The sequence below is a fragment of the Thermobia domestica genome, chromosome 16, assembly GCF_964235325.1.
Source record: "Thermobia domestica chromosome 16, izTheDome1.hap1.1, whole genome shotgun sequence".
Classification (NCBI taxonomy): domain Eukaryota; kingdom Metazoa; phylum Arthropoda; class Insecta; order Zygentoma; family Lepismatidae; genus Thermobia; species Thermobia domestica.
In genome coordinates this window covers 106,233,939-106,257,120 of record NC_137469.1, presented here as the reverse complement: position 1 = coordinate 106,257,120, position 23,182 = coordinate 106,233,939, and the positions used below count along the sequence as shown (strand labels likewise).

General features: G+C 32.9%; 1 protein-coding gene across 1 annotated transcript in view; it reads left to right on the top strand.

Annotated features, from left to right (window-relative positions):
- Nucleotides 1–20,244, top strand: part of LOC145672557 (sodium channel protein Nach-like) — a 43,344-nt gene extending 23,100 nt beyond the window's left edge. The window contains exons 3-7 of the mRNA XM_081741716.1: nt 1,074–1,359; nt 6,982–7,035; nt 8,730–8,835; nt 10,641–10,741; nt 19,471–20,244. Of these exons, the coding sequence (XP_081597842.1) occupies nt 1,074–1,359; nt 6,982–7,035; nt 8,730–8,835; nt 10,641–10,741; nt 19,471–19,604 (681 nt within the window). The 3' untranslated portion in view covers nt 19,605–20,244. The remainder of the gene's footprint in view (nt 1–1,073; nt 1,360–6,981; nt 7,036–8,729; nt 8,836–10,640; nt 10,742–19,470) is intronic.
- The last annotated feature ends 2,938 nt before the right edge of the window (nt 20,245–23,182 follow it).

Genomic DNA, 23,182 nt, shown 5'->3' with positions numbered 1-23,182 from the left:
TAGAAGTTTTGAAGTCAATAACATTGATGTTACACAGGCCAGGCTACTTCTTTTGTCCTCACGTATTTTCTAAGATGGTTCAAGTTCAGGTGCAGCATGTAAATATTTTGTAAGATGTACAGAAGGAAGTGTCCTGCCATTAAAGTTTGAAATGAAGTTCAGAAATTTTAAACCTACCGTTCTTGAAAAAATATCTTTCAACTTTCCTTTAGAAGAAGTGAAACGTTTGATCTTATTCATGCTCCAATTGCAAACATTTCAACATTTTTTGCAGTTGTATATTGAAAAATTGTCCCTTATTTTTTTTTTATTTTTCTGACAAACGTTTCACTACTATAGCTCTGCTAAGTTGTGAATGAATGCATTTATGATTCATCCATCCTGTTATTCAATTGACAGAAGCTATCCTACCTCAATTGTAACATGAATTCTCAAAGATTACGTTTCACGGAAGAAAACACTGAGACATACCTAAAACTGACAATTAAACACAATCTTGTTGGTAGTGTAGGTAAAGTGATGGGGAGTGACATATATCGTCATATTTTCATCATTAAATATTGTAGTACTACTTTTACCATGCGCACTTGTATAACTTTACACTATTTGATATGATTGCTGAAAATAAATTCATAATATTGGTGAGCAACATTTAATTTCTGTTCATTGGTTTATGTTAAAAACAAATTCAAATGAAGCATAATATGTATTGTTCTAATCATTACACAACAAATTTCATTCATAAGATATGTATTAAACTTCATTACTTAGTCGAGAAAGAAGGTTATATTTTCACCTACTAATGATGCAATATATGGTAAGCTGAGAAAAGAAACAAATGTAGCAAATTGAAGTTTAAGAGTTTTCTTTTTAAATTTGTAATGTGAGAAAATGATAGATATAAACACAGCAAGATTCACAAGATAATTAATTACGAAGTATATGGCATTATTATTATTATTGATGAAGCTTTAACATATGCTTTATTGGAATTAGCCTGATAATCTAAAATGATTAGTATAATAAAATCTTAGATACTAAATGTAATATAAATGTATCTTCTCCACTTGCAGCATCAATTTATGAGTCCTGTCGAAGTACCAATTTATAACAAATATATGGGAGATTCACGTTTTTCTTTTAACCATTTCGAAGGAATTATAATTTTGAGTGATGAATCAGCTGACGATGACGTTAGATCAGTTTCAATTGAATCCAGACAATGCAAGTTTCCTGAAGAAAACGGTGGAATGTGGGTGTATAAGTACTACAGCTACTCAGCGTGTATCTCACAGTGCAAAGTGGAAACAAAACTTAAATTATGCAATTGCACTGACAGACAAGTGGGATATCATAAAGGTGATTACTAGCTTTAAATAAAAGCCATATAATATTTGTTTAATTCTTTAATTTAGGACGAAAGAAAACAATAAATAGGTTCTGTATTATACGTATTCTTCGTATACGAAAACAATGCACATATTATTGTGCAGACGAATCGTTTCACTTTCAGTATTACTCTCGTATCGAGCAACCAATCTATGTCAATATTTTCAACTATGTGGTATGGAAAACGTGATGTTTCTTGTTAGTGAAACAATAACTTTATTGGCATGTCACGATATTTCTATAATGAATTTAATATTTTTATTTGATAAACATTTTATATTTAAACAAATGTTTATTTTGTTAAAAGTTTGTTTTTTTTTACTTACAATATTTCTGTTTAAACGTGTTTACGATTCATTTGCTACTTTTTACTTTCAAGTTCCAAGTCGTTGATTGACAAATATATATGAAACTTAATCCTCAAAAATATTTCGTTACCTATAAAAAAAAAAGTTCGTTTTAAAATTACTCTGTACAACTTTCGTTCCCTTGAAACTTTTAAATTGATAAAAAAAAAAGTGTTCATATGTGAGACGTTTTGCGTACAACTTTCTAGATTGAATTGGTTTCACGTATCAAGAAACATTTTTCATAACTGGTTTCCCAATATAATGTTATCGGAAACACGTATTTGCTTAGATCTAATAAATGTATGTTGTCCAAATCATATACCATTAATTTATGATACCAGTGTAATTACAACGCCTATGGATACGAAATAATATATAACATTTTAGACAAAACCTAGAAATTATGTATCAAATGAAAACTAACACATTGTACTTCGTCTAAAAGTTTTTTCAAATTTTGCAATAAAATCTCAAGAACCAGGTAATACATATACAGTTACATCAACAAGATAGCATGAGCAGCTTGTTTATTACATATGGTAAAATATACTTTGTATATGCTATAAAAATGCATGTAATACCAAAGTGCTGAAAAGATGTCCAAACTCCTAAGTAGTACATCATCTAAGATCATTACATCTTCTAAGATGATTTTAAATTCATATTTCAAAACAAAAGATTCACAGAGATATCATCAAGTAATTGGTAACTTTATTGTAATCTAAATGGTGATAGCGATACCTTGGATATGTTTACGTCCATCTTACAAGTGCAAAAGCTGTGGAGTACAAAATGTGTCTACTGTCTCACGAAAAATATTTCAATTTAAGATGTATCTCTATTGTTGCCATATATCAAAGATATAACTTGTTGTCTATATAATGAATTACTTCATTACGTACAGCATATGAGAAAAAAAGAGAAAATACTGATCATACATGAGTTAGAAAATATTTTATATAAACTGAAAATATGAAATCTGGGACAATGGAAGAAAATACATGTGTAAATTGTTATCTTCATTCATGGCCCTACTTCAATTTTGTTAATTCAAATATCTTTTTCCTTCTCCACAAAAAATATGTTAATTATCTCACTGAATGTGGATTAAACTTGAAATCGAAGCATGTTATAAATTTCGAATCTGCCGGGAATCATACCCGAGTAGTTTGCATGAAAATCTAATTCTTCAACAACTTACTTTTGTTTATCAGTTTCTTCAGTTTACACAAAAATTGTTAACTAGTAAGTCTTGACGAACCATTTAGTCCCTTTGAAGAGGTACCATTCGGGTCTATAAACAATGAAGAGAATACCATTTGTTGAGTTAATTAAAGTTCTTCATCAAATCCCATTTTTAGGAAATTGCTATTGTAATTAAGTTATTACGTTATTATTATTAACAATAATTCCAACACATATAAATTCACAGTTTCAACCCGTTTTTCATCAGTTAGTGTGAAACAAAAGAAAATGTGACATGTGCAAAAATACATTTACAGATTGCATGGAATGTAACTTCCAATAATTTCCACAGACTCAATCGTATCTTATTAAAAATATAACCTAGTCTGGGACAGAAAACCATTTTACACACAGTGAATGTGACGTAGCTTACGAAATAATTGAGCGGTTCGGGTGAATATTTAGTTAATCAAGTGCTCGTGTGTTACAATCCAAGAGCAGGTCATGTTTTTTTTCTTGCGTTCTCCAAACCTAAGTGAAAGACTTAGAACATTCCTTTGAATAACTGTTTATCAACTGTTTTGTTTTGAAATTCGATTAGGAAACAATATTATATGAATCGTAAATGTAAAATGACATATCTGAGAATAGAGTATTAAGTATCTTCACCATCCTATTATCACCCACTGAAGCTCAATGAACCAGGTAAGAGCTTACATGGTTCACATCCCACATTGAGTTGTCAATCTACGTCTCATATAAGGTTGCTGCTGAAGGAGACACGAAATTCAAATTATGCAGCTCTTATCATCACTTTCGCAACACAAAATTATTCTGCTAACAAATGTCATTGCTAATTTGTTTTCTGTTTTTTCTTTCTGTTCTTTATGTCTGTAAAATCATTATTTTCGTGGAAATGAATGAAGAAATATTTACGTTGTTCCTATTATAATTTCGATATATAATACTAATTCCTGCATGTGAAAGGTGCTTAGCTAGGAATAAAAATCGAGTACTGTTTTGTATTACACTTGAAAGTCCCCTCTTACATAAAAACAATGATAGAAAGTTACATTAGAACCGAATTAATTATTAGATCAATCAACCAAATACACTAATAGTATGGTGGAGCACGACGTAGTAAGATAAGAAAATTATCGAATGTCCGTAAGTTTGCATTTGATAATACCAGGTTGTGAGAATTTTATTCAATCACCGTCTACCATTGTTCGAGCAACATCGTAATCCTGTCACTGTAGATCATCTGTTGTTTCTGGTAACAAAAATTGTGATATTTGGTTTTTAACGGCTTGTTTTCAAACTAACTTAATATCTCGATAGAATTCTTCTGAGGCAGACGGGATGACATGTTGTTAAAAAATGTATGCTGTAAGCATAGTATACGGTACGCATTGCTCAGTTTCAGCCATTTTTTAAATTGCTAGGTACACTTGCTCTACTTATCGACAGTTCATACCAAATCTGTTGATCTGCCTGGGGACAGCAGTTCATGACTCAGGATGTCCTTCCAATCCTACCAAACAGACAACATTGCCTTGCTGGCCGTCAATATGTATATTTCCACAGGCTGTGGTAATTCTCCTCACTTTAACTAGGATGCTTATCAAACATTGGTGTTGCGTACTATCCAGTTTTTATCACTCATGTTAAACCTCCTCTGGTTCGATATGGTATTGTTTCTGTAGAGATTCGCAGATAGGAATTCAATCTAATGAATGATTTTAGCCAGATCATGTGGCATTCAAAGTTGAGCTTGTTTTCGTGGCCAGATTTCTCCGAATGGTTTGTCACCATTTAGTAGTGAACGTTTAGATGATTGGTGACATCATAGGTACTTTTGTGTCCCTTCGAGTTTTCCAGAATAACATCATATTTCTGTGATTGGTCGCCCATTACTAGACATCGAGATTTTCAGAAGGAATATGACTGAAGATTGTTTGCTTGTTAATTTTTCAAAACGTATGTTTCCCTTAAACAGAACATTTTCTTGATAATGGTATTCGAAGAATTTGCCTAATTATCGTAATGAAACTTCAAAATGTAGTTCCGTTTTACGGAAATTTCACACAGCTTCGCGGTGCAATGAGTAACATTTGATTATAAAAACTCTAATTCGTTTTGCATATATTATTGTCTCGATTCCTATCAAATTGTGTGAGAACTGCTCCAATGCGAATCATACCCTGAGATTTTATTTATTTCTCCACTAACGATATTTCATGCCAAACATACTGCCATGCATGCTGTTTTGTGCCATTACATGCTATTTCATGATACATATAAAACTGATCATATATCTTGATACGGTCTTGTAACTTTAAAACTAGTAGATAGAAGACGCAAAATTTTCAGAGAGCAGATTCGTTCCCTAAATGGCATCTTTGTAAAAACGGAAGCATTGAAATGGAAGAAACGACAGTATAAGTCAACGATACGAGTCACTACAACAGTTGTCATGCCAAACATGCAGAGACTATACAGTGCTGTTTGGGTGCTGTTACAATACCGTAGACCACCTTCGGGAGACCAAGCGTTCTTGCTTGTAACATTCAGACGAAGTGAAAAATTTGCGAAAATGTATGTGGGTTGAATGTTTACTTCTAAAATGAAAAAACGTTTGCATAAATGTTGACTTGTTTTAAGGCATGACATGGGTCTAAGTGTCAATCATTAAGTACAAGTTATGCACTTTAAATTCAAGCAGCAAAATATTAGAGTAATTCATGGTAAAGATATTGATCAAAATGCCTTATCTTAACGTATATGCAGGCATGGTATGTGTATGAGGAACTCAAGTCTACTTATCTTCATTATACACACATTTCTTTGCTATCTATAGCGAAGCTTATTTAAGAACTAAAAACTCATGAACAAGACCTTGTAAATAATTTTTATAATGTAAACGGAAAGAGATCTATGTAAACTTTACGATGTACTCATAAGGATCCCTTACAAATTCTATGAATATTTCTCAGAGTCTGTAATGTACATTTGCCTCCCTTTTGATCTGAAATCCTAAGTTGTGTATGAGTCTTCAGTGTTAGTATTTCGAAGATGTTAATTAAAAAGAGAAAGCAACGTTTTGTTTTGTCAAATAAAATAACTGAAATAATGAAAGGATCCTAATAACATTTCTTTTGTCTAGTTTGTGCTATAACATCACACGAGCAAATTTGAACTCTTATTCATTCACAGTCAAAATACCTACAAACAATTTATTACGATACCCAATAAAATTTAGTTTTTGTTTAACGAGTGTGATATAAATAATTTTTCACTTTATATATAATTTAAATGCATGTACACTGGCGAAAGTGGAATAATTTGAGTTTTATAGTCTGTACTAGAATATATATCTAATTGAATAGCTGAGTATTGGAACGAGGTTGTATTATGAGTAACATTTTACGGGGTCAATTTTACAAAGCCCTCTTCAGTTGCTATCCATAAGTAGGCTCAACAAATAGCACTGGAATAAGTTTTACTTAATAAGTGCAAACTTACCTTGCCCTAACTTAACATTGACGTACTTCACTCTATTGTTCCTTATTGTATTCTACTTTTCTGTACACTTTCTAAACCTACCCTACTTTTTTATGTGTGTGTAGAAAAATTGGGGCTCTATTGTCAAGCTGATTCCCTTTATGAGAATATTTATACCATTATTTGATTACGTGATATCTTCATTTATGACTTATACTTTACAGGATGAAATCTAAACTATGCAATAAGATAGATATCCACTTGCTCTCTTCAAGCATTAATCAGCACTTCGAATTCTGTATTTAAAGTCATTTCTCAAGTTTACAAGCAACTTATGATCAGAATACCCTAGCTGCCTCTATTAGATGTGATACTGAATTTATATGCCCATTAGAACAGAGCCTGTAATAGTTTTTACAGACAAGTGGATAGCTGTTCCTTCATACTAGTGATAATACCTACGCGAATGATAGCATTAGCTGCATTATATATTTTCATAAACAATAAGCTGTACAATAAAGATAAGTATAAATTACATTATTTTATGTTTCAGAACGGCAACCATTATGTAATAAGAATGGAGTGGATTGCTTGAAAAATTACGGAGGTATGTACTTATCAGAAAGAAAATAATCACAAGTAATAATGCAAATATCAAGTAACTACTGCAGCAGAAGGGGACTTGAAAACCATATCAAAAGATCCTACGTAATCAACTACTTACATTTCCTCTATAATACCAGTTATCAGTAGAATAATAATTTATATTGGTGATCCACTATAATGTACAAGCACAATGGTCCAACATTGTTCAACTATCATTAACCAAATACCTTAACGCAAAAACATCAAATGCAACCAATTGAGTTTACCTTACTATTTTTCGGCAAGTTAATAATTTACATCTACTATCAAAGTAAATATAATCGCAGAACCTCAAATCGCTGCAATACTCCTGTAATAGTCAGCTCGAACAAAATTCACTTTATTATGTATATTTCATATTTAATATTCTAATGTAAATTTAAATCATTTGGGTTTCATTATATCCACTTATTTTGTCAACTAACTCTAGATAAAACGTGGCGTATATTTCTATAAAAAAGAATCTAATATGCCCTGGCATGGTGTGCTTACAATAACTAATGGAATCATGTGACAAGCTGTGGTCGCGTGAAGTATTTGAATACCTAAATCATATGGAAACCAAAACTCCCGAAGTTTAGTTGGTCTATATATATATATATATATATATATATATATATATATATATATATATTGTATATACAGGGTGGAAGCCAATATTGAATGCCTAATGGTTATGAATTCCACTACTTTCAGAACTACTACTCATCTCAGAAACAGAGAGTTTATTCTAATACCGGTGAGGCCATCAGCAATACAGGGTGGGCATAAAGTCACTTTCCCCAAGATGTGCAGACACAACGTTTGCGGAGATCGACTTTGTGCCTTAAATGCATATTATTATTGGGCTTCTTAAATATGACGCAATTTTTACTGCTTAGTCGCTAGCTTGTTCTTATCTTACTTAATTCTTTAAAATTGGAGAATTATCTCTGTTCTGTTCCTAAGACACGATTTATTCTTGGTGTCTTTGAACTTCCACCAAGACACGCCGAGATACGAAACCACATTTTTAAACTTTCAATTTAAGTAGTTCAGGTTAACGATCAAATCTCCTTTATATATTTTATCAAGTCTATCCACGTGTCCCTCCTGGTGTGGCACACAAAATCTCAATAATTACTTAGTTCATCTCCAGCAGTAAAATTAAGATGTTAGGAATTGAGCCCGATGATATGCAAGCGGAAGTATTAGAAAGCACCGTTTCCAGTTCTAAAGTTGATGGCATAGAGTGAAAAGGTTAAGACACAGCTAGAAGTGCTAATTTTTCGGGAAACAATTTGAAGTTCTAAGGATAGTTACATTATTATTTCTTAACAATATTTTAAAACCTGAAATGACAGAAGTAAACCGCTTCTGGTTTTTAACGTAGATAATCATAAAGAAAAAGTCTAATAAATAGCGAGAAGTTCATTCAATTAAGTGTTCGAATAATATATTCCAGCGGCATTGTAATATCTTGAAAGGGAAAGTGGTAGAAATGAACTTCCAGTTCTATTCTTTAACATAGAGAAAATATTACATCATAAAATCAAACTTCTTCTACATAGTGTACCTTCATTCTGTGCTTGTCTTATTGTATAAAAACTCACAATCTTTACAACTTATGCGACAAACATCGGAGATCTATGTTGTGATAAATCGTGTTTATTCCAGATATGTTTGACGCAGTGAATCCAAAAAGTGGAGAAGGTATTAAGTGCGACTGCTTACGAAGTTGTGTAGAAAGAACGTTTAGAAGTGTTTTCAATGTCATTCTCAGGTAATGTAATATATATAAATTACCTATTGGAATTGTTTTTCTAATCTAATTTAGAGCTTGGTTTAACGTGAAATTATTGACAAAAGAGGTGTGTGCCTAGACCCGTTATAGCGAAAGTCTGACAAATGATTAGTCAACATCTGTCATTATTTAGTCAACCCTTTCGTGCTAGCTAAATTGATAGACAAGCAGAAGGTATTTGACTGAGACGATATGTACGAATTGTGTGTTGGGCACTAATCTATTGTTCTGAGTTTAAAAAAATCTTCTAATTGTAACGTATGTCGTAGATGAGTCTATAACGTAAGTGGAAATCTAAACCTTCTAGATAGGTTCAGATTTTGAGAAACATTTTAAATTTAAAGTGAGTTTTCTCTACTTGAACGATTTGGGATTTTCTTGGTTTTCTCGTATCATATCATTATTTACTACTACTTCCAGTTTCAGAAGCCATAGCGATTATTTAGGTGTTATCCCTTAATATGAAGAGTTAAATGTAACACGGAGAATAATGCGGTGCTGAAATCATTTCGTCTATCATTTCACTCAAAACGTTGGGTGCAATTGGTCTTGTTTATAGCTTTATAAAAAAATGAAATAATTTTGCAGCTAGAGTTATTCTTCTTTTTTAATGAAATAATCCGCTCTCAGATGTTATTTTAGTGAACTGGCAAAATTACCTGAATTCCTTGTCAAGCATTCTAGCAATAATGTTATTGTTCTGTATGTGTAAAAGACATTAGTTGTTGGTATAACTAGTAAAACACTTTATCAAAGAAACCAGATATATCAATCTACCTAGAACAACCATTATATTTTTATACTGGCATTATTTTTTAGGGTTTTGTAGTGATTGTTGAACGTTTAATGTGGTAAAATTGCTCACACTCATTTTAGAATTAGGTAACTTCTAATATGTAAGTAAATCACAATCTGAACTTACGGTATCATTGAATATTTTGTTCTCAATGATGATATGAACCCTATCGTTACAAATAGGCTGAAACATTTTCTTCGATTCAGAACTAAGCACATTCTTATCTCTTTTTAAAGTAGTGGATTCTAATCAAAAGTAGTTGAACAAAGAACTTTTTTATGCGCTAGAACATACGAAGAAAAAGCACCTTTGTACTCATGTTTTATCGCTATCCTTCTATTGAAATTGGAACTGATAGCTCTACCCAGGTATTAATTCTCTTTAGAATATTACTGTGTACCTCAATACCTTGGAAGACTACTACAGTTTACGAATGTGAGGCGAAACTCGTACGTTTCCAAAATTATTACATTCCCGATATTTGTTCTTTGTTTCATACGTAGGTAAAATTTGAATTTCACGAGGCATTATACATAAAACTAAGTGTTCATCTTTTCAGTTAACGTGTTACCTCTTTCTCAATGTTTTACTCATGGTGATGAATATTCGGGATCTGTAGTTATACTAAATGACTAAACTATAAACTTACAAATGTTTTTGGGCTTGCACTTACATATATGGTAAGCACACATGGTTTCAATAAGGAGTCCTTGATTTTATTGTTTGTGGGAGTTCACGTGTCAAGCTGTGTATACGTTTCACATACTAACTAAAGAAAGCTATTTGTTGATTTGGTTCATGATTGCACTTTCAAAAGCACACTATATATATATATTCTGATTTATTTCCAATCCGCAAAACAGCAAAAAGCATTTATAAGAAAATATATTGCTATATGTGAAACCTAACTCTTAAGTTTTTCTTAAATATTGACGTGGCTATTTAGTAAATTAATGACTTAATAATACATCCTTTTCTTAAATTTCAGAGATGAATCTGGATCTAACTATACATACGACAAAATAATTTTTCGATTAGGTCAACAAAGGACACAGTTACGAGTGATGAGAGGAATGCTGGATATAGTTGGTAAGAAAAGCTAATACCCAAAATTGAATTACTTAATTATGAAATAATCTATGATGAAGTCAGGAGAGGTTGCGTGACAAGAAAGTTCGTGTGAGGGCTGAGAGGGATAAGAAAAGTGGGTTGTGAATTCATGCGAACGGAGAATTGGCAACTTTTGAAACAGTCGTCAGTTAAATTCTTGTGTCGATACAAGCTGATTGCCGTGGCAAACATTCGACGTATTGGGGTAAGGTGTAAAATAAGTCCAGATATCTTCCCGCAGGGTTGGTATAAATTCATAGGACTGTTGAGACCTCAAATACTCAAAACGTGTTTTGCGTTTTTATTTCATTGCCGAAATTAGGGTTGTACGTAGTTTACCGCCAGTGTGAAAATTTCAAACTAACCTATAGGTGTTTGTTATTCTCTTTCAAAATAGAACAGTTCTTCTTACCATAAAATCGAAGGGATTGCGCAGACATTCATTAAACGGAATAATAGGATAGATCGTGAATGAATATAGTTCATTAACTTGATGAGAGAGTAATGAGTGAATATCTAACAACAGATATCTACATCACGCATATATCTAGAGAGTAGCCGGAGACTAATTGACCTCCGTATCCCCTTTCAACTTACTGAAACTTTCAGTTGTGTAATGCAATCTACCGCTATGCATGATGGGTAAACTCTAGCCTAACCCCCAAACTGATTTCGCTTCTCCTTTCTTAGTGCCATAGCTACGGTTCTGATGTAAATGTTTACATCAATGCGTTTTATGCGTTAATTTTGTTTATTATTTTAATAGCAGAGTTTATAATTATACTTCAGAATCAGAAAAATGTATAAAGGATGACAAAGAAAACATACAAACACCTGTTGTCAGCTGTGTTATGTTTCTAAAATTAGTTTTACATTTTCCTCATCATACTGGAATTGTTTCTATAATATCACGGTCGCACGCGATTTCACGTACCTATACACCCCATCGTGCGAAACAAGTTTTGAACAACGTCCACCGCTACAAGCATTATCACTTTCAACAATAATTACAGATCTAGTATTATCGAGGTACGCGAGGGTCATTCTTGACAATATTCCTTTCATATTGTATAGTTTATGTATGTTTGTTTAATTAAGTGTGAGTTATCTTTACCTTATGTTAAGATTTGAGTATATTTTTAAAGTACGAATGTAATTTTAAAAATTTGATAGAAGTAATAATTACACTAGCAGAGAAGAGAAAACAGGCAAAATTACGCTGGCTACAAAATCCGAATGAAATAACTACACAAAATTTCGCAGATATCAGGCGGGAAACTTCCAAAACTTTTAGAACAAAGAAACGCGATCTTCTGAAAGCTAAAATTAAGGAACTTGAAGATAATAGTAAAAATAAAAACATTCGGGACATGTATAAGGGAATCAACGAATTTAAGAAAGGCTATCAACCTCTTGCTTATATATTAAAGAAATCTGACGGTACAGTGCTCACTGATACGGATAGCATCTTAAATAGATGGAAAGATTTCTTTGACGATTTGCTTAACACGCAACCAAAAACTAGTGTACGTGGAGAAAAGGTGATACACACCGCAGAACCGTATATTCCAGAACTCAACCGAATAGAAGTAGAAATCGCTATAAAGAAATTAAAGAAACACAAATCTCCGGGTGTAGATGAAATTCCGGCTGAGTTAATTTTAGCTGGAGGCGAAAAATTGTGGAACAAGATACACAAACTCATTCTCCTTATCTGGAACACGGAAGAATTGCCACAAGAGTGAAAAGAATCAATCATTGTTCCAATTCACAAGAAAGGCGACAAAACTGACTGTAATAATTATCGAGGCATTTCTCTTCTGTCAACATCCTATAAAATCCTTTCAAATATTCTGTTAGCAAGACTGACCCCATAGGCAGATGAAATTATTGGAGATTAACAGTGCGGATTTAGACGAAATCGATCAACTATCGACCAAATATTTACCATTCGCCAAATACTCGAAAAAAAGTGGGAATACAATACCCCGGTACATCAACTATTTATTGATTTTAGAAAGGTGTACGACTCGGTTAGGAGAGAAACATTATACAACGTCCTTACAGAACTTGCAATACCGAGAAAGCTAATTAGATTAATTAAGATATGTTTAAATGAATCCCAAAGTAAAGTCCGTGTAGGAAAATTTTTGTCCACGAGCTTTCACGTCGAAAATGGCCTGAAACAAGGAGATGCGTTGTCGCCATTATTATTCAACTTCGTTCTGGAATACTCTATAAGGAAAATCAAAGATAGCAATCAGGGCCTACAGTTGAACGGTATTCACCAGGTTATGACATATGCTGATGATGTAAATTTAATAGGGGATGATAGGAGAACAATAGAAAGAAATGCAGAGATCTTATTAAACGCTTGCAGGGACATGGGTTTAGAAGTAAATGCAGAGGAAACTAAATACATGGATGTGCGTCGGGACCGGAATACAGCAAATTATGGATGCATTAAAATATTTAATAATACTTTTGATGAAGTGGATAGTTTCAAATATCTAGGATCAATATTAACAGAGGAAAATCATATTCACGAAGAAATTAAATGTCGACTAAAAGCAGGGAATTCGTGTTACTATTCGGTTCAAAATCTCTTGTCGTCGCGAATTCTATCGACGAATTTGAAGCTTAAAATATACAAAACGATAATTATGCCTGTTGTTCTGTATGGCTGCGAAACATGGTCACTTACTCTGAGGGAAGAACATAGACTGAAAGTATTTGAGAACAAGATCCTGAGACGAATATTCAGACCCAAGAAGAACGGGAATGGGGAATGGCGGAAATTTCATAACGAGGAACTACATAATTTATATGGTCTACCCAACATTGTTAGGGTCGTTAAGTCTAGGAGCCTTAGGTGGGCGGGTCATGTAGCTAGGATGGAAAAAAGTAGAAACGCTTTCAAAGTCCTGACTGGAAGACCAATCGGAAAACGACCATTAGGAAGACCTAGGCGCAGATGGGAGGACAATATTAAGATGTATCTCGCAGAGATTGGAATACAAAGTAGAAACTGGATGCAGTTAGCTAAGGATAGAAGTCAGTGGAGAACTTTTGTGAACGCGGCATTGAACCTCCGGGTTTCATAGGCCATAGAGTTAGTTAGTTAGTTAGTTAATAACTACACCATATTATTAGTATTGAAGAAATTTAGAAACATAGTACATAGAATCCATTGACCTAAACAAAATTATGTGTGTGAGTCTAAATCCTTATACCGCCATACCTAGTTCCCGAGACAGCCGAGAAAAACTAATTTATTTCTAAACCTAAAAAATATTGTTGTACAATAACCACGGAATCTGCTTTAAATAAAACAGGTACACAAGTATATACTACTTAAGCTTTTCATTATACCACTTTTCAGATTCAACTCAACAATGTGTTTAAAAATATATAACCCAAAATTATGCGTAATTCTTAAACTCTAATATTTTCTAAAACTATAATACAGCTGAAAGACAAGAAATCAATACAGTACATCCAGCAGCCCCAAATTAGAGTAAAATGTCATGCGTACTTTTCAATAAAATTGACAGATGCACTTTAATAATATGAAATATGTCGTGGTTTATTGCTAATAGTAATCCACAGTTATTATTCTGTCGAATTACATTATTGTCAAACAATCTCTAAGCAGTGACACACAGATTGCTTTTAATGAACTGATTTACAGAATATTCTAGAAAACAGTGCACATTTATTATATTTTTATTTACTCCGTTCTTACATGAGAAAACTGTTTTAATATTACAGAAGAATAATAAGTGGTAAACTACAAACACAAATACTATCCAGCATAATTTTACAAGAAACTCGATCATTTGAATGAAGTAAAAATTATATAACGAAAATAATGATTATGTACAATATATATATATATATATATATATATATATATATATGTGTGTGTGTGTGTGTGTGTGTGTGTATTATAGATAATGAATTTAATTTTTCAAAATTAGGGTTTACTACACGCAAGAGAGAGCGGAAGAGCTAAATGTAAGAGTTATAATCACTGGATAAAACCATATTCCTAATCAACCATCACATAATTTGAAAAACAAGGTTTTAAATTGCATTATCATCGTTGCGTTGCAAATAAACAATTGTTTTTAATATTCAATGCTTTCTTTTTGTAATATTCAGAATATGACAATTAGGAAACGAAATTACATCTACAAAAAAATGAATAAGAAATAGGGTGATTATACTTCAGTTTATACACACTGAGATATATCCTTTGTCTAATCATTGTTTTGCATGAAACAGTAAGTCATGGAATTACTTCTAGAAGTTCTGAATAGTGTTGTCATTCACGTTTTTTGTCCATGCTTTCTAGATGGCGAAAATATCGCTAGAAAGAAAATCCACTTAAGAGTGAACATAATTTGGGGAAGATGAAGTAATCATAGTAGGAAAGGACTTAAAAGTACGTAAAGTGTTGTAAGACAAAAATACGTCTTTTCTACTCAAAACTTAATGTAGTGTGGGACGGGTTATTCGCAAGCAGTAGCTTTCCCTAGAAGTCATTTTGATACTCCCGTTCCACGTGTGTGATTTTCCGCAGCAGATATTTGAGAATTTCTTCATACAAAGCTCCAGTGACAATTTAACCAGTGAATTAGAACTGCCTCGGAAGAATGTCTTTCCTTCCACGTGTTTCAAATAACTATCGTGAGAGACTTGGGTTTTTTAACGGACTTTAAAATGTCCTTTATATAGTATATATACGGTACACGCACGCACGCACACACACACACACACACACACACACACATATATATATATATATATATATATATATATATATATATATATATATATATATATATATATATATATATATACTGCGTTTATGTTGTTACATAACTGTAATATTGATGTTCTGATATTGATGACTTTTGTGTTTGAAAGAGTACACTTTCCCGGCTGTTCCATACAAATTTCATTTGAACGTAGTGCTGGTCTTTGGAGTTAGACCATAAAACACAACAATGGGTGAAATGTAAGAATTGTTGTTAGGCAACTTTAACATGCGTACGTTTACGCATAGACGTAGATGCACCGATTGTGACGATTCTTTTTTTCTTTGAGAGGGTACTCTTTCCTTGCGGTTTTGTGTAAACTTAATAAGGAGATGATAACATTAGCTAAGAAATTTTAACTTTCTATTTGCTTCGGAAACTTAAAGTAGATTTCCGCATGTAATTGAGGCAATGAAAACGAGAATGATGATATTGCTTACAGTTTAAGTTCAATCGTAAGAAATATGTGATACGTGGCGCTAATAACTAATTAACACGTGTGTACAAATAGCAAGTGATGAAAACTAACTCGTGTTGATACTAAAGGCGGCATCTCTTTACATGTCACTTGTATTGTTGTTTTGAAACATCTCTAAGGATTGTCCAACAATAATCATCAAGCATATACTTCAGTGACCTTAATATCTTTTCTCCTTTTGTAGATATAACTTAGCGGAAATGTTCGTCATCTTCAAATCTGACTGCTCTGAAGTTTTCTTGGAATAAGTCTATATTAGAGTGTATTATATGTATTTTAGCGACATATTACATCCCATTGCTTGAAAGGATTTACGTCACTGACTCCTTATGGTTGTAATCCCGTACGATTATAAAAAGAATGTCACATTTCGGAAATAATAACTTGAATGGTTCTCCTTATCTTCTAACACTGCACCCAACTGGGGATCATTGTGACATTGACGAATTTGAGGGTTAATATATATTCCCTTCCTTGTTATAGTTTCACAAATTTCTGCAAGTTAGCGTAGAATGTAGTCAGAATTAGATCATTACAGAACTAGATCATTACATAAATAATTACAGAATTAGATCATACTCTTAAAGAAGGTCTTAATTAAACCCAATTTAACATGTCAAGGAGGAACTAATACACTGCTGGAATATATCAAAGAACATGTTAAATGTTTTCTGTTCCTGAAGATTTATGAACTGTTCAGTCTTTTTGTACGTAGTGAGAAGCCTTATCCGGCTATGGCACGTGAATTAAAACAGCAGTGTTTCGTAACGCAGTGCAGTAAACCAGGAAGAATGGCTAGAGCTTTGAGGTCGCCACGAATATTCTAATTGCATTGGTTTTATAATTATGCCTTTTATGAGTTTCTTTCATGTTGAAAAAGATATCCTTACAGTGCACTGCATACCAAATTGGAATTAATGGCAACGTATTTTCATTGTTTACTAAGACAACTTTCATACTTAGTTTTAATTCGTCCTTGAACATCCGCTATGCATCGGAAATATTTCATGTTATGATTATTCATAAACTCAGTTATATTTTTATTACGCACTCTGTCACATTCCTTGAAAAATACTCTCCTAGGAACTTCTGACATGTCCGAAACGCGGACACTTGTAGATTTTCAGCAAGAGCTACCCTCAGCTCGAGTTTGGATGCGAGAAGTTCTGTGCCATTTTCTCACAGTTCATTATAAGGTAATTTGATTCACGTTGATTTATCATACAGCAGTTAGATGATGATGATATGTTGCTTATGAAGTCAGGATTGGAGGATAACGAAGAACCTGCAACAGAATTTGGCGTATCTTCATCGGGTTTGTCCACCTCTTGCTCTTCATTGAACGAAATTGGAATAAAATGCCTCAGGTTGGGGAAACTTTAGCTCTTCACAATGCGGTACAGAGAGAGTAGCTCAATGAATATTGGAATAAGTGAAAGTATACTTTTTCTTTATGGATAGATCCGTAATTGGAGAAACTGTATAAAAATAGCAGTTTTAAGTGTGATCTATTCGCTTTCTCCAATTGTTGGAACTGAAAAAGGCATGCTTGGTTTTTCTCAAGTAGCCAAGTGTTGTGAAATTTCGTTTCTGATGGGCAAATATTATTTCGCCGCAAACATAACAAATGTTATGCACACTGTTAACATATTTACGCGACATGTATGTGGTTAGTACTGCCATTAACGATAAAAAGCAGTCATATACTAACATAATATTTCACCACGACCACGTCTAAGAGTGCAAATTATTTGCTACGCAAAATCACTACGCATGTAAAATTTGTGCTAGGCTTTCTTTGCGATTGGACTCAACTTTATTTTCTACTGACAAATTTAACTCTTTCGCAAACAGAATAATTTTCTCGGCATTATTAGCATATTTACGCCATATGTTTATGGTTAGTACAGTGTTGTATCGAAAAAAGAAACACCTCACACTTACCAAATATCTTACCAGGAGTACATTTGAGAGTTCAAATTGTAACTAAAAAGGAACACTCTAAATCATGTTTTCCTTGTCAAACACTTCAATACAAACTGAAGCTTGATTTGGTTGAAGTAACATTATCAGCAAAAAAGTGATAGCGGAAGGATAGTGATAAAGCTAAAAGTCTAACAACGGATAATTATTGAAATGAACACAGCTGTTGATGCCACTAACCCTTATATTTCACTCCAGTACTGATCCAGGATTTAACATATTTCTTTGAAATTCGTACTAATCTTTAAAGCCTATTATCATATTCGTGTTTAGCACCCAAAAACTAGTAAGAATTTGTTACCTTTACCTCTAAAGCATTTTCCTTGTTAACCAGTGTACTACTTTTGAAATTGGACCATGAACTTACCCGTGGCTGACAATTTTCATCAGAGATTTTGTGTATGCTCACGCATGACCTCGACAAAATTTCACAAATTTTGACGATTCTTTCCTGTTTGAAATAGTAGCCTTTCTTGTTGCGTCAACAAAATATCATAAGTATTGGCCTATAATCTTCGGAGCTATACTGTGAAAATTTTTCATGACTGACAATGTTCATCATTAAGATTTCTGTGTACGAGCACGTATAACTTCGCCAAAGATTGGCTGACCTTGACAATTCTTCTTTTGCTAGAAAGAGTATTCTTTTCTTCTGGTTCAATGCGAACATCAAAAGAAACTACATATAGTCTTTTCAGCTAACTAATGATAATCGGTTCAGCTAACTGACAGACTTCATACAATAATTGTGTGTATGAGCACTCATAACTTCAACATAAATGGATCGATTTTAATGATTCCTCGTTGTTTTGTTTAAAATAGCATTGCTTTATTTGTAGTCTCTTTAAACTTGATAAGGATCTAATAATAATGTATTGTGCTGGACTATGAAACTTTTAACTGCTGGCAGTGTTTATATCGTAAATAACCGGCTTCATATTCTTCATGTTCACGCAAACTTCGAGAAAGACGTGTCCATTTTGATTATCCTATATTAGTTTGAAAGAGTACACATCTTCGCATATTTCAACAAATTTTATCAGGATTTTATTAATCTTTGAAGTAAGACCCTGAAATTATGGCAGATGATAGTATTAATATCGTGTTTATGTTCACGTATAATTTCCTAACGAGTAGACTGTTTAATGTTAATATCTATGTTAATATATATGTTAATATTTTAATATGTTATTATGTATGCTAATGAAATATGCTAAATTTAATGTTAATTCTTTTAATTATTTTAAGCTTTGAAAAGTATTTCTTGTAATGAAAGTGTACCACTCTACCATTATTCTTGTAGATATAACAGTTGCATCATAACCACAACTCGCTAAGTAATTTAATCAAAGTATGAATCCAGAATTAGATTATAAATATCAACACTATTAATGATTAGTTCTATCTTTTTCTCTTTCTTGCAGTTTCTGCCAGTGGCGTTTGTGGATTGTTTCTTGGATGTAGCCTAATGAGTGTTATAGAAATTATGTATTTTTTTGTTGTTAGACCCATTTTCAAATATTTTCCAGGCAACGGTCCAAAACACCCTAATGCTTAACTAATTTTATGAAATGTTATCTGTGCAGAGTTATGAAAATGTTAGAAATGTTTTTCATGTTGTGTGCATAAACGTCTAACGTGCAACGTCCATAACATACGCCATAATGCCCAACCTTCCAAGTTTGCTCCTGAATTCGTGGAAAGTATGCAGCAATTAGTTCTACAGAACCGGCTATTCACGGTGATCGGATTCTCATGTTGTGTGCACAATGGATTCCAAAACAACTGGCGGCGGATAACGTGAAGAAAAGTCTGGCAATTCTTCGTCATTTCTATTGCAATGTTATCAGGAAGATAAACATTTATTCGATTGCATCGCCACTGGGAAGCACTTCTGTGTACTGCTTGACCTCCTCCTATATGTAGCACCTGACTTTTATACGTTTTTCCAGCTGAAACGATTTCTGGCCTAGCAACGTTTTGAAAGCACAGTTGAATAGTAGATTGTTGTGCCATCCTGGTCGAGTCTTAGTAGAATTATTTGCTACATGCATACAACAGCTGATCCCGCTTTACGACAAAGCTTAATAGCATTGTGTATATGTTGGAAAGTGTCTTATATATTGCTAAATCCATACCAGTAAAATCATTTCTTTTTATGTTGACCTTATAGTGTACAATTCACCAGATCTTGGTTGTGCCTCGTATTGCCAAAGTTAACAAAGATTATTAATCAATGAGTTTAGTTGATTATTTATTATAGGTTTATTTAAGTTCAATCAAACCTTTATCTTCAATATATTATGTATTATCGAGAGTAAAATATACTAAAACAATAGAGGTAATAACACTAGTGATTACAGGAAATAATCAATATAATTTTAGTTTGTTGTTTAATAATACTTTATCAACCTAAAGTAATTTAAGAATATATTAACAACTTTCCTGGCTAAAAATATTATAACTAAATTCAAAATACAATTTTGGTCGTTGAGTGGAACGTGCATTATTTCTGTTCTAATTAGAATTTGGTTCTTTTAACAGTAAAACATATCTGAGAGTTTACATTTATTAAAATTACACTCACTAATGTAGGGCATACTTTCAAATCCATTGCTTCTTGACCTTTGTTTTCACATTCCAGTTGTGTTTACTTGAACAAACCTAGCAAGCAATATTATAGTTTGTTGGAAGAAATAGTAGTTTTGATATCATTGTTAGTTAATATAATTTAATTCACTCAACATTCTTGAATATTAAAATTACATTACCGACAAGAGATGGCAACATGAATTGACACAGAGATGCAACTTATGGTACTATATTGTCTTAATTGTTGAAGAAACTCAGAGACCAGTGACACTGACGACCACCATGGGTGTTCAAAGAGTCTGAGATATGATTAGGGAAAGATAAGACAATGGTTTGATATTATCCTGACATATGACAAATAATAAGTTTTGAAAATGTTTCAAAAGCTTATCAGATGTAGATTTGAGTGCTCGCTTGCCTGAGGGGTGTTTGAAATAAAGGATTAAATATTTTAAACAGCAATATATCAAGAAAATATGCCGATCAATTACATATTGGAACATTGTTTTAATTCCGAAAGTGAGTTCCTTCGTGGGTAAGCGGTTAGCGTACGCGTCTTTGTGGTAGCAGACCGGGTTCGATCCCCGGCGGGTGCTCATGTTTTCGGATTCCACGTTAATTACTAGATCTCGTCTCATATAGCATCGCTGGTGAAAGGGACGTTAAACTCAAAATCACCTCACCTAATTCGGAAAGTTTCCGGACTTACACTTGTAACTATTCTGTTATTTTCCCACTCTGTAAACTTTCTACAAAACTCTGGTCAACCGAAAGTCTTTAGTTTTATGAAGAATTTTTAGTGATCAGAAGAATTTCTTATTGTAGTATCCATATATCACAGAACGCATGAATTTTAAGTTTTATGTACTTATATTTTGAAAAGTAAACAATTTTAGGAATAATCCAAAAAATTGGATAATTTTTGGATCAGGGGCAACAAAAATTTGGAACGACCCCTAAATCGAGTTTTCGTATAGTTTGTGGAAAAAGCACATCATACTGTTAGGTGATAGTTTAGGTTTGGCTACACTATATCTAGTTCTCAAAATATTGGGCGTACAGGAAAATGTTTGATTCAATGAAAAATATTGAATTTATTGGATCAGAGGCCACAAAATTTTTGAGCGTCCCCTAAATGAAGTTTACTTATTTTTGCGGAATAAGCACATAATGCTGAGCAAATTGTTAGTTTAGTTTGGCTATATTATGTGTAATTCTCCAGATATAAGGCGTACAAAAAATGTTTGATTGAATGAAATATATTAAAATTTTTTGACCAGGGGCCACAACATTTTGAACAGCACCAAAATCAAGTTTCTATATTTTTACGGATCAAGCACATAATACTGAGGAAATTGTTTGTTTTAGTTTGGTTACACTATATGTAGTTCTTAAAATACGAGTTGTAGAAGAAAATGTTTCATTGAATGAAATATATTTAATTTTTTGGATCAGTTGACAAAATTTTTGAACGACACCCAAATCGAGTTTTCGTATTTTTTACGTAATAAGCACATAATACTGAGTTCAGTGATAGTTTTGGTTTGTCTACACTATATGCCGTTCTCCAGTTATAAGGCGTACAACATGTTTGATTGAATTAAATATATTGAATTTTTTGGAACAGATATTACAAAATGTTTGAATGGCCCCTAAATCGAACTTTCGTATCTTTTACGGAATAAGCTCATAATACTGAGTTAAGTGGTAGTTTTGGTTTCTTTTCTCTATATGTAGTTCTTTAGATATAAGACGTACAATAAATTGTATGTTTGATTGAATAAAATATATTGGATTTTTTTTATCAAGGGCCATAACATTTTTGAACGGCCCCTAAATCGAGTTTTCATATTGTTTACGGAATAAGCACATCATACTGAGTAAAGTTCTCAAATTATGGGGCGTACAAGAAAATGTTTGATTGAATGAAATATATTGATTTTTTTTGGATTAGGGGCCACAAAATTTTTTAACCTTCTCTAAACCGAGTTTTCATATTTTTACTGAATAAGCACATAATGCTGAGTAAATTGTTAGTTTCAGTTTGAATACATTATATGTAGTTCTCCAGATATAAGCGAACAACGAAAGGTTTGATGGAATTAAATATATTGAATTTTTTGGACCAGGGTCTACAAAATTTTTGAACGGCCCCTAAATCGAGTTTTCATATTTTTTGCTGAACAAGCACCTAATAGTGAGTGCAGTAATAGTTTCGGTTTGTCTACACTATATGTAGTTGTTCAGAGTAGTAATTGCATGACTTGGCCTAACTTTGGACTTTGATCCCGACTTTTATGACGTCATAGGTCAAATGACCTTGGCCCGGGGTCAATGACCGAAGGGTACATAGGACCACCCCCTCTAAATTTTGGCAGGGGTACCTTGGCCCACCCCCTAAATTTTGGCAGGGGTACATAGGACCACCCCCTTTAATTTTGGAAATTGCCAAATCTAAAAATTTTGAATGGTAGCCTAGGACCATAGAATGTACCTCTATCAGTATTGGGGGTCTATGTCGTTCCCTTTCATGGGTAAAAAATT